The following is a 13,149-nucleotide window of genomic DNA, read 5'->3' as shown; positions in this document are numbered from 1 at the left end:
TAGGTAGTGAGTGGCGCGTGTACACTGTCTCGGCGATTGTTGGGATATACATTATATCGATGTCGTACATCAAACGGAATCGCGTTTATAAGGCTGCGAACCCGACGACGTCCTTTTTTTCCCGGGACTCTCGTAGCACCGGAGAGATCGGGCGCGAATCGGTCGACGTGTAGATCTCTTTTGGATTGCGTTTGCCGATGTTGGCCGTGTTTTTGAATTTTAGTTTGCCGATTTTTACTTCGAAAGTTAACCTTTTTCAAAAATTGGGGGGGGACCAATTTCGCCAATTTGGCCCCCCAACAAATGCCAAATCGCAAACTAATGTTCGCCATCGAGTGTCCTACGTTTGCCAATGTTTGCCATATCTTTAAATTTTAGTTTGCCTATTTTTACTTTGAAAGTTGACCTTTTTCCAAAATTAGGAGGGGGGGGGGGGGGGGGGCTGACTTCGCTAATTTGGCCCCTTAATATATATACCAATTAAAAAAAAATGTTTGCCATTGATTGTTCTCCGTTTGCCAATGTTTGCCATATACTTATTTTCGTTTGCCTCTTTTTAATTCAATAGTTATCTGTTTTCGAACATTCGGGGGGTTGGAGAGGAGGCCGACTTCGCCGATTTGGCTCCCCAATGTACACAATTTAGAAGAAAAATGTTTGCCATTGATTGTCCTCCGTTTGCCACATCTTGATTTCCGTTTGCGTTTTCTTTCAAAAATCATCTCTACAAAATTGGCTAAAATATCAAAATGTGTTTGCGTTTATGTATTATTTTTTGCCCTTACGTACTCCTCGATCATATTTGTTCACTATTTCCATTTTGAAAAAGCGAAAGATTAAAAAGGAAAAAATATTATAACATCTCAAAAATGCCGGAATATCATCATTACAATAACGATCAATAATTATAATTGATAATCATAATTATAATAATAATGCTCCAGCATTTTCGAGATGTATTTTTTTTTTAGCCCTCCCAATTTTCGAAAACGGATAACTTTTTAAAGTATCTACAAGAGGAGGCAAACTAAAATACAAAGCTACGGAAAACATTGGCAAACATGTGAAAATCGCTGGCAAACGTTGGCAAACATTGGCAAACATGTGAAAATCGCCGGCAAACATTTTTTCACAAACGGTACTCAATACAACACCAGGGGGCCGAGTTCACTTCGGTGGGAAACCGGTATTAATTTTTCCAAATCTCATACGTCGTGAAAATCGAGTGAAATTCCGAATTTTCGAAATCGTCGGGCTCCGCCGGGCACCGCGTTACACCGATTTGCATGCGGGTGTCGCCGCGCACCGCGCAGGGGTTGGTTGTACGTACATTTCACGTCCCCAGCGATCGCCGCGCGCGGTTATTGCGGAAACGAAGGGGCGCGCAAAAGATTGCATAAAAGCGAAAGGGCGAAGGGGGGGATGGGGGGGGAGGGCTGCTGCTGCGGGTTTCGAGGGAGGCAGGGTTAACCGATACCGGCAATTATCAACGCGTCGGGGCCACCCTATTCGGTGCCCCCCTCCCCCCCCCCCCACCCCCCGGTCACTACGCGCGAACGACCCCGCGTCGAGGTCCCCGCACAAACCCTCCCGAAAAATCAACGAAGATACAATGCGAGAAACCGAGGGAGCGTAAATAACGTAGGGGATGATCGTTCCGGAATAAGATGCGGCGCGGCTATATATCCATCTATATATATAGATATAGATATAGATATATAGATATATTTCACGTCGCATCTTCGTTTATATTCGTATATTATGTATATGTATATGTATATCATGTACATCTCGTTGAACAAAGATTCATGCGTTCCGATTTTCCGAAAGAATATTTCCCTACGTCGCCTCTATTTTCGCGATCTCTGCACGACCCTCGTATGAATCTGACTTAATAATCAACCCCATCTCTCCGAAATTAATATCCCCAAAAATGCAATCGATAATCAAACAACGTGCTACAAAACTAATTGTTATATTAACCGTGTTTTTTTTTTTATTTTGATAAAGATATACATAGTGTCCAGTCTCGGATGGATGTGTCCTCCAAAATCGTTCCAAGGTCAGTCGTGCGTCGAAAATCTGGACTTTCCATTCCAGAAATTGGTACATGTCGTTACCATTTTTTTTGTTTTTTTTTATATACTTTGATTCGCTCGCACCGATCGATTGGTTTCGATTAAAGAATGAGAGAATGTTTGAAACGCGTTTTTTGCTTTGCTTGCTTTTTATCTTTTTTTGTTTGCTGTTTACTTTTTTAATTGTTTCCTTTGCTTTTTACTCTTTTTTCTATTTCTTCTTGTTTTCTACTTTTCTTTTTATTTCCCTTCGCTTTTCATTACTTTCTACATAAATTTTTTTGGGGCTAAATTCGATGGTAGAATTTTGGAAACGTGGCCGAAAAAAATAAATCCAAAAAAACCACGATTCCTTTTCGATTGACATTTTAAAAAAAAAAATTGCGCGACTGTCCTCAAGGTCCCGCAGCTTGAGTTCAATGTTTGGCTCGTTGAAGAGGAAATTCTCGAACGGGCGAGGAGAAATTTAAAGAAGAATCATAGAAAGAGGAAAAATCCAATTTTCGCCGATCGTTCAACACCGTAATCGATTGTCTAATTTCTCACGATCGCCGTGCAGTCGATTGACTCATTTCCCTCACTTATTTTCCTTCGCCAAAAACAAATGATCAGAGTCAACGAACAGAGACATACGTAAACATCGAGAGATTCCACAATAAAAATCGCTGCTCGCATTCGAACGAACGAATTGAGAATATCTTTTTTCGCACGTTGGTTACAACCTTTGAAAGAAAAAAAAAAACAAAAAAACAACGCACATACGTATGAGAAACATTTCAGGCGTTCAAAGTGGAGATAAACGTTGTTTGAAAAAAATATACCATAGTTTTCCTCACTCGTACGACATCATATACGTATTTTAGATTTTCGGACAGGTTTTCGGGTGATCCGGCCAACACTGACAACGCCGATTATTTTCATTGCACCATAGGCACCTCGTTAAGACGAGATCTACGGCGCTATACAATCCTTATGCCTTTAATTCCACATTCGAAACTTTGTTTATTTTCATCATTTCTATCGCACAAAAAGCGAACACGGTCTCGCAGCGGTTCTTTTCGATTCACAATCAGTGTTGCCGGTTCGCTCTTATTTCCCAAAAACGAAATCAACAACGAACGACGCGGTAGCGCTGAGGGTACGAACCTTTTCCACTAATGGGCCGATCAAGGGCGCGACGACTGCCGCGATCCTCGCTTCCTTCCGAACGTGGCTCGTTCCGGACTCGGTGAAAATTGAAATTCGTCGAAAACTTCGCTCCCGACGAGGAGCCGCACCCGCGGTCCCCCGTCGAAAAGGCATGAAATCCTAACGAAACAGAGGCGCGCGCGAGAAAAAAGAAAACAGAAAAAAAACAAAACAAAACACGGATGAGGAATATCAACGCGGAGGTCGGCGCTCGTTTTTCGGGACGTATACGTACCTCGTACGTACGTACGCGTACACGTGTACGTGTGCGTTCAATGAACGGGTGAGATAATTCGCGCGCTGGGGAGGTTCGTCCGTGGTGTCGGCATGCCGACAAGGTCACGTGTCGTGTTATGGTGTACCGTCGAAGCGTAAAACGGTAACGAACGAAGGCGCAACCTCATCGTCAAACATCAATTACCGAGGTAAACACGACGATGTGATCTACGTCGCGTTACGCACCCACCCCCCCCCCGCCCCCCATCACCCCCAATGTTTATTGACAGACGAGCGCGGTATAGACCGCTGTTCGATCGTTGTGTTTTACGGGCTCGACCCGCTCCGACGAACCCCCGATGGACGAAAAATTCGTGACTCGAGAACGACGCGAACGAAAACAGCGGAGAACAACGGGATTATATCGAATCGGGGAATTCGGAAGCTTATTGTTAGAAGAAAATCGAAGGACGTTAATCAATCGAGTTTGAAAAGTGTAGGTGAATTAGGGAGAAAAAAAAGAAATTCGATCAAATTCGAAAATGAACGAAAAAATTGAAGGTTTTCTCTTTCTCAAAAAAACCAAACAAAAGAGAAATCCAGAATGAATACCTAATTGCATAGTAAATTAGGTCACGTTAGCTCGCCAAAGACCAAAGTACCCTCTCCAATTTTTTATTTTTTATTTATTTTTTTTTCTTTCAAATTTTGTCTGATCAAATTTTTCACTTCGATTTCATTCCTTTCGCAGTCGATTAATACCCGCTGTTTTCAAGTTTACGTATCCGTTGATTCGACGATGCCAGTCTTATCTCTATATTACTTTTACTCAAAATCGGCACAACAATTGACTCTGATCCTTTTCCCCCAAAGAATTTCATTCCTCGGTTATTTTTCAGATTTTCCAGTAACGGATTCGCTCGGGGCGATCGATTTGGGTAAAATAACTTTGGACGTCGCGGTTCTCCATATACCATCAAGGGTACATGAGTACAAATATTTGTTTATTAGTAAAAAATGTGGCCCGTGGAGGCGGCTGCAGTGCGCGTAATTTCGAAAGAGGGTCGCGCTCCGGCTGGTCCTGGTATGGAAGTTGGTTAGGTAGGTGGTTAGGTGGGTAGGTGGTTGGGTAGGTGGGTAGGTGGATAGATGTAGACGAGGGTCGTGCGGCGTAGATATAAGCGGGCGAGATGCTCGAGGCAGCATCCGGCCTCCGAAGCTGAGGGTGGTTTTCGCCAGCGGAGGGTCGAAGGGCGGTCGGTTTCCATGGATACCGGGACAGCTAAACCCCAAACCACACCCCGCAGTTTCGTCGACGACGACGTTAGCGACGGAGGTGTAGGTATGCAACCCAGGGACGTCGACGTCGACGACGACGACGACGACGACGGAGACGGGGACGGGGACGGGGACGGGGACGGGGAGGAGGAGGAGGACGACGCCATAATCGACCCACCATCTTGCCGAAAGCCGTTGCAAGCGCCGAAAAAAATCCAATCGGGAAACGAAAATCTTCGTTGAGTTGGGTACGAGCGAGCTGGCTGCAATCCCTTCCAGCCTCCGGACTGGTTTATAGTTCGAACATTTTATTACGCACGCGAGACACTGATTCGAGCTTGTAAGACGGGCGAGAGAAAACTAAGGATGGTACGACGAGAGAGGGAATTGAAGTAGAGAAACGCTGTTTCGATTTCAAAGTCAATTCTGTTCGTAGAGAAAAGAGAAAAAAGATAAAACAAAGATGGAATTGAAAAAGAGAGACACTGTTGCAATTCCAAAGTCAATTCTGTTCTTGTACGGAGAGAAAAAAGTAAAAAACAAATATAGAATTGAAGTGGAGAAACGCTGTTTCAATTTCGGATTCAATTCTGTTCGTAGAGAAAAGAGAAAAGAGATAAAACAAAGATGGAATTGAAATAGAGAAATGCTGTTTCAATTTCAAAGTCAATTCTGTTTGCGGACGAATAGGAAAATACGAAGATGGAATTGAAAAAGAGAAACGCCGTTTCAATTTCAAATACAATTCTAGTTAGTGGACGAATAGAGAAAAACGAAGATGGAATTGAAGAAGAGAAATGCTGTTTCAAGTTCAGAGTCATATGCAATTCTGTTCTTGTACGCATAGAAAAAAACAACACGGATGGAATTGTAAGAGAAACACTGTTTCAAGTTAGGAGTCAATTCTGTTCGTAGATGAAGAGAAGAAAGAAAGAACAAAGATGTAATTGAAAAAGAGAAATGCTGTTTCAATTTTAAAGTCAATTCTAGTTAGTCGACGAAGAGAAAAAAGGGAAAAACGAAGATGGAATTGAAAAAGAGAAACGCCGTTCCAAGTTCGAATTCAATTCTGTTCGTAGACGAATAGGAAAAAGAAAAAACAAAGGCAGAATTGTAATAGAGGAATGTTGTTTCAAGTTCGGATTCAATTCTGTTCTTGTACGAATAGAAAAAACAACAAAGATGGAATTGAAATAGGAGACGCTGTTTCAATTTCGGTTTCAATTCTGTTCTTGTACGAATACAAAAAAGAAAAAACTAAGATGTAATCGAAAAAAGTCGCCCCCATATTTCTCTCAACCCCTATCGTTTTCGCCTCATATACACAAATTAAACTTCAATATTTATGTACATATATATACGTATATCCGCTTACCGGCTATGGACGCGTTCGGCGATACAGCGGATGGATTGGCCCTTGGAGGTGGTGAGAAAGCGCCGGCCAGGTAACCACCGCGGTCGGCGAGCGCCTGTTTCGCCTTCTCCACGCTCTGCTTCAGCTGCTGAAAGGTGCTTCCGCACGCGAGGCCGCGGTACGGCCAGTTCTCCTGCTTGACCCCCGACCCCGCGGTGCCGATAGCCGCTCCGGATCCGGCTCCCTTCAAGTCTAGCGCCCCAGCGTACGAACAGCTTGTGCTGTCGTACATCACCACGGCACCCCTGCAAAAACCAAGACGCGAATACACTTTATAGCGCGTAAAGGGGCATAAGGGTCAAACGGCGCCGCGCGGACCTCCGAACCCCCCCGACGTAAATCAAAGGACGCCGCGAGACACGGCCCTTCCGCGGGACGAACTCCCCCCCCCCCCCCTCACCCCCCACGCCACCCCCGCGATCGGTCAATTCCACTCCTCCTCCCCCTCCCCCCCTTCCCCCCCGTCCGCGATAACGAGCTCCGGGAAACGCGGTAAAAGAAAGAAAAAAAAAAAAAAAAACAAACAAAAGAAAATAAAAAAAAAAAACAAAAGCAAATATTTCGGACGCGCGCCATTTTCTGAACGCGATATTTTCATCGCCGGATTCGCGACGATCTTGAAATCGTTCGTTCCGTGGGAAATATCGTTGGACGAAGATTTTATTTGCGAATTTCAAAGAATTATTTGGCGATTATTGCGAATATTTCGTCGACGTACGAGCGATCGTTTACGTTCGGTTTGATTTCGACGCGTTGCGTATCGTCCTTGAAATTAATCGCTGCCGTACGTTACGTACATATAGGATTCGGTTCCGCGCGTATTCGTTTTGTCGAAGCGCACACGCGACGACGTTGAAAAAATCCGTCGTTGGTTCGCGTGACCGTTAACGACGTATCTTCCCGTCCCGCGGAGTATTCGTTTCTGGAACTATACAGCCGCAAAGCAGTGCTCGGGAATTCGATGAAAATTTATACGTATTCCCGGCGATTTTGCCCCGAGGAATCGGAACCGCTTGACCCCTCGAAGGTCACGTCGGTGACACCGGTGCGCGGTGCATGATGATGATTCGACGTAGAGTTCGCTACGCCTGTAGTCCGAACGATCATTAGACGAATTATTATTATTATTAAACTCGTTGCGAATACCGTACACTCGCCGAGGAAATTGACGGCCCACGCGGCACGCGGGGAAATAATACCGATTTTCAAAATGCTCCAACTCGACGAAATTAATTAATGTCAAAAAAGAAAGAAAAAAAAAAAAAAAAACAAAAAGCACAGTCCTCGCGGGACGCGTTTCGAAGGTCGAAACTTCGACTCGCAAACGATCTTCGAAAATTATTCTCAAGGTCACTTTCTACCCCGTGGCGCAGGTTCGAGGGATCGAGTTTCGCGAAACTTCGCGGAACGAACGAGTTTTTCGAAATTCTCCACGGGGCTTGCGAAAAATCGCGGAAAACTTTCGTTGACGGCCATTTTGTAGCCCGAAATCTCCTCTTCGAAATTGTCGCCGGAAAAATTTTTGACGCGCGCGATTTTTTCGCGCCGAGTTATCGAATTTTTAACGATCGGAAACGCGGTTGGTCGATCGAGTTTTTCGACCGATGCAGGAGCGGTTGGTTCGACTTTTCCAGTAAACGAATAACTCGGTGTAAAAAAATCGCGCGCGTCAAAAATTTTTCCGGAGACAATTTCGAAGATGAGATTTCCGGCCAGAAAATCGGCCCCTTCAACGAAAGTGTTTTCCGCGATTTTTCGCAAGCCCCGTGAAGAATTTTGAAAAGACTCGTTTTCATTCCTCGCGTTTCGCGACTCGCGCGACACCTCGCCGAGTCCGAAATGACCTCGGGAGAAATTTTTCAAGGACCATTTTCGACAAAGTTTTCCCCACAAAGATCATTGCCGATCGGCGCGTTACGTGCGCCGTCGATTGTTCTCGCCGAGTGCAGCGTTATATGTACTTGAAAAACGTCATTTCTAACGCGCCGGTCACTTTCCCCCGACGATATTCAGCGTTATCCTCAACGTCGATCGTCGTTATCCTCGTCACTTGTCGTCCACGACGACGAAACCGTCGCAACACCTTAATCGCCACCCCGTTTCGAAAAAAAAAAAAAGAAGAAAACACACGTCGAATCGTCCGTTCGGAATCGCCGCGAATCGAACCCGTCGGCTGCACATCCGCGACGCCGTATCGTTCCGTCGCCTCCTCCTCGTCCACGTCGTCGTCGTAGTAGTTGCGTTATATGCACAATTATTATCCCGCTCCGGTCGCTACACGACGCGTAAAAGCACGCAGTATTATACGGACGGTACGACAACGAGATCCGGCAACGCTCTATTTCGTCGCCTGTGTATTTTTTCTTTCCGTTTCCAAAGAAAAGAAGAAAAAAAAAAACAAACAGAAAACTAAAACAACAACAAAAAACCGCGACGAAAATCAATCCGGATTTCTTTTTCGGATTCGGTTCGATCGACGTCCTTCGAAAGACGTCTATCCATACGTAAGTGGATGGGATCCTCGGATTCTCCGGATTTCAAAGAGAAAAAAAAAAAAAAAAACACAATCGGAAAAGGTACGGAAAAACCGACAGTATACGTCCCGTTATCGCCGCGACGTTACGACGCAGTGTAACCGACGTATAGGTCGCGCGTCGCTGCAGTGACGAATAAAATTAAAGATGTCTATTACGGCATTAAAGCTTCCGGCGAGCGGTGTCCTTTATACATACGTATATACACATCGAAGTTATTTTTATCCCCGTGCCGCCGCCGCCGCCGCCGCGGCGAGCGACGCGGATCGAGATTCGTCGAAAACGGCGCGCTAATGTAACGGTGAAAAAAGGACTTCCGCGAACCGGTGCGGCCCGGATAAAAAAAAAAACGAAAACAAAACAAACAAAAAACACAAACAAAACCGTAAACAAAAAACAAACAAACCCGCCGCGAATTCCGCCGACGGTCCCGCGCACGCCGCTCGCGCGGGAACGTAGCCCCGGAAACCGCGTCGCGTCGCGTCGCGCCCGACGGAACGTCGGCGGAACCGCCGTCGTCGCGACAGCGCGTCCCCCGGATTACCGGCCGTCCGACGGCCGCGTTTCGTTCCGCGTGCGGCGCAACGGATTCCGTCGTCGGTTGAAAAACCTCGCTCACCTGCGGATGAGGAGGATGACCACACACTTAACGCCGTGTTCGCCGCGCGTTCCGCCCAGGTTGCGGCACTCTCGTCGTACTGCCCGCTAGCCGCGCGCTCGGCAAATTGACTGCTTCCGGCCCTCGTTACGTCACTACGTCACTCCGTTAACGCTGCCGGAAACCCCCCCGGTCCTCCCCCCCGGCCCTCCCCCTCTGCCCCCTCTGCCCCCCCTCTGCCCCACCGGGCACCCACACGCGTGTGGGCACGCGGACCAAGGAGCGCGCGGAATCGCGAGCAAAAAAAAAAAGAAAGAAATTCGCGCCGCCCCCCCCCTCCCTCGGGGGGCCCCGGGGCCGTTTACGCCCGAAGAAAGCGCGGGGGGCGAGGGGGAGGGAGGGGGGGGCGAGAGGAGCGTTTTTCGGAGTAAGTATAACAGATGAAATTCGGGGTACTCACCGTCTCGGCGGGGAATCGTTCTAACGGCCGTCGTCTCGTCGTCGCGCGAAGTTTTACAATTTTCCGTGGCGCGTTATAGTTTTCCCTGCTGCTGCTGCTGCTGCAGCTGCTGCGTCGGATTCACGTCAACTTATTCGCCGGTTTCCAGTGATTTTCTCGTGCCGAAATTCGCGAGTGACGACGAGAGGCGTACGCGGCGCGGCGAATAAACACTCGCGAACATTTTAGTCGGGGTTTACAGATTCCGCGATCGCGGTTTTTCCGCTACGGCCGCGAGGTTGTCGTCGTCGACGTCGTCGACGTCGGTCGTCGCGCGTTCGGCCCCGAAGGGGCACACGTGAAATTCCGTGGGTACGCTTAGGGCGTAACACGAGCAGCTGCCTCGACGAGTCGAGGCGGAGACGAGAGACGTTCGTCGACGGGCGGAAAACGCGCACTCCGTACCGCGGGGCCGGGGGCCGGGGGCCGAGGGCCGAGGACCGGGGGCTGGGAGCGGCGGCGGGGTGGCGGCGGGGTAGCGAGGGAGGGCGGGGGCGGGGGCGACGCACGTCGACGCAGGGGAGTAACGGCGCGCGTACCGGGAGCGCGAGGATAGCGGACGGGGTCGCCGTTAGCTCCCGTTCGCTACGCGGAGCTCCCGAGGGACCGACGACGGGCGTTCGGCACCCGTTGTCAACGCGGTAACGGCGATTGGCCGACGGCCGGAGTCTGCGCCCGGAGTAAACGCGGTGTAACAACGCGTCGTCGACGTCGGTCTCCTCTCGACGCCGTATAACGGAGCGGATTTCTTACCCTCCGCAGAAGAGGCGGGATCATCCCCGTCGCGAGGAGCGACGGGGCGACGGGGCGAACACCCCCCACCCCCCACTTTGCCACCCCCCACCCCCCACTTCGCCCTCCCCGCGCCCCCGCGGAAGGATAGCGGAGGAGGAGGAGGAGGACGCCGCGAGGTGTATCCAGATTCCCGAAACTCCGCACCCCCGCGAAGCACGACGTTAACGGGTGTCCTTTTTCTTTTCGAGAATCTCGTTCTACCGCCGAAGTCCTGCCGCGGGACGGTATACGATATCGGGACCGCGGGTTATTTCGTCGAATGAATCACCCCGCGGTTGTCGACGACGCTTTTGTAAATTTCGACGGAAGATTCTCGAAATCCTTCGGGACTCCCGCGAAACACGACGTAACGGGTGTCCTTTTTTTTTTTTTTTTGAGAATCCCGTTATTCCGAAATCCCGCCGCGGGACGCTACGATATCGGGATCGGTCGACCTTCTCGCGTCCCCGACGGCGCGAGAAAGTCCATATTGTATAGGCGAGCGACGTTCGCCGGAGGACGACGCAAGGTCAAACGATGTCCATCTCCGCGGAATACCGCGGGTTCTACCGCGCGCGGTTTATCTAGCCAAATAAACACCCCGTAGTCGTTCGGCGCGTTTAACGCCGATGGAAAGGGCGGTGGGGGAGGGGAAAGGATGGGGAACTGGCGAGGGGGAAGGAGGGTGGGAGGGACGCCCGCGCCCCGTGAGTTAGGACTTCCTGAGCTCTTCCTCCTCGCGTGCGCGCATCCCGCCGACATCGGTAGCTGCGGTGCCCGGCCAAAAGTCACCCCCACCCCCCCCGCTTCCCCCACCTCCCGGCCCCTCCAACCCCTTCGGTCAGCGACCGTCGCGGAGAGGGGAAATTGATATTCGAGAGGCGAATCTTTGGCGGTGACGAAAAACGAAAAACCACCCGACCGCGACTCGAATCGCGGGCCCGAGATCGTAAGATTCCACTGCCACCCCCCGCTCCCCCCTTCCCTCCCCCGCAGTCCCGGGGGCTCGGGCCCCGGTAGGGGGCCGCGAAAAGCGTCGCGGAGGAAACGCGGCGGGGCGAACGCGGCCGCGATTCCGCTGAACAGAATTATTATCGTCACAAACAAACGCGGGGCGAGTGAATTCGGCGAGGGCGCGGTGCAAAGTCGCGGGTGGGGGTGGAGGGGGAGGGGGAGGGGTAGGGGGATGGAGGAGGAAAGAAGGGGTTGAAAAAATGTTACGCAATGTATAATTAGATGCAGCGGTCGTCACGAAACGCCGGGAGCTCAACAGGTTCGCACACGTTGCCTTTTTTCCGCGAGAATTACGTGTGGAAAAGGAAAGTAGGTACCTACCTACCTACCTATCTACCTACCTACCTATCTACCTATCTACCTATACGTTACATGTATCTACACAATACAGCTGGCGACGGGATTTTTTTTTCTCGCTAAAACAGCCGTCCGAAAAAACGCGATCGGATCGTCGAACGAAAAACTACCCGGGGAGGGGGGTGACTCACAACCGGCGTGCAGCCTGCGGATCGTCGGGGGGGGGGGGGGGGATCGGGAGATTCGTTTCTGGTGCGGAACCCGAGCGGAGAGCCCGCGCGGACGATAAAACGCTCACGATGCGTACGAACTGTATCAACGGGTGTATACAACGTATGTACATACATTGTATTCGAGCGATGCGATCATATCGGCTGGTTAACTGATATTAATAGCAGGGCGCGGCGCGAGGCCCTCGCCCCCGGCGAAACGCCCCCCTCGCGCCCCCGCCCCCCTCTCTTCACCCTACCTACCCAACCCCCTCGCTGCATTCAGCTGCATTCAGCCGCGTTCGCCCTAATCGTAACAAATTAAATCACGCGATAGTCGGTCTCGATAATTTTTCTCAAACGGACGATCCCGTAACGATCCCAACGATCCCTACAGAGGTGGGGGGCGAAGGGCGGCGGCGCCCCGTTTAGCCCTTTCTTGGCCCCCGACGCCCCCACGACGCCCCCCACCCCCGCGAATTAATTAATTGATTTAATTAATAGATTTCGGACACCTTCGATACCTTTTCGTTGAACGCGGAGCAGATCGCGCGGCCCGCGGAATTCCGCGCTAAAAAACGCGGCGGCCGCACTTTTCACGGATATATGTATATAAGATCCTCAGCGATGACGGGGTTACACGTCGGGGTTCCCCCGCGATCCTCGGGAGGCGACGACACGGCACGCGGATATATTCCGTCGCGTCTGGATTTTCTTCCTACCTATACAGGTACATATTGTATACATATAATGTGTACAGTTATAGTTATCTACGTACAGTTATAGTTATACATATATGTAGTTACATAGGTGGGTATATGTATATAGATAACGTACGAGGCGGCGTGGCAAAAGAGCCGCAGCGACCCCGGTGAACCTGACGTTCAACCGGCACGCGAACCTGATTGACTTGTAGATGAGGCGAGAGAGGCGACCGTCGATACACCCGGACGCCAGGGGTGGTGGCCCAGGCACCGGTTATCCTCGCCCCGTAGCCACCCACCCCCCTCCACCCCCCTCCACCCCGCGACATTGTGGGTTACGCGCGTT

At 50.0% G+C, this 13,149-nt stretch overlaps 1 protein-coding gene across 3 annotated transcripts in view; it reads right to left on the bottom strand.

Annotated features, from left to right (window-relative positions):
- Positions 1-10,242, bottom strand: part of LOC105686290 (transcriptional regulator ERG homolog) — a 55,027-nt gene extending 44,785 nt beyond the window's left edge. Inside the window, exons 1-2 of one of the 3 annotated variants that reach the window (XM_048659368.1) lie at positions 9,767-10,242; positions 6,136-6,419 (exon numbers count right to left, since the gene is read on the bottom strand). In XM_048659368.1, the coding sequence (XP_048515325.1) occupies positions 6,136-6,406 (271 nt within the window). In that variant the 5' untranslated portion in view covers positions 6,407-6,419; positions 9,767-10,242. The other 2 variants (XM_012400942.3, XM_048659367.1) reach the window with 2 other exon arrangements.
- Positions 10,243-13,149: the final 2,907 nt, after the last annotated feature.

This window comes from Athalia rosae, chromosome 8, assembly GCF_917208135.1.
Source record: "Athalia rosae chromosome 8, iyAthRosa1.1, whole genome shotgun sequence".
In the NCBI taxonomy this organism is placed as follows: Eukaryota; Metazoa; Arthropoda; class Insecta; order Hymenoptera; family Athaliidae; genus Athalia; species Athalia rosae.
The sequence above is the reverse complement of the archived record's forward strand: the minus strand, read 5'-3'. Positions and strand labels throughout refer to the sequence as shown.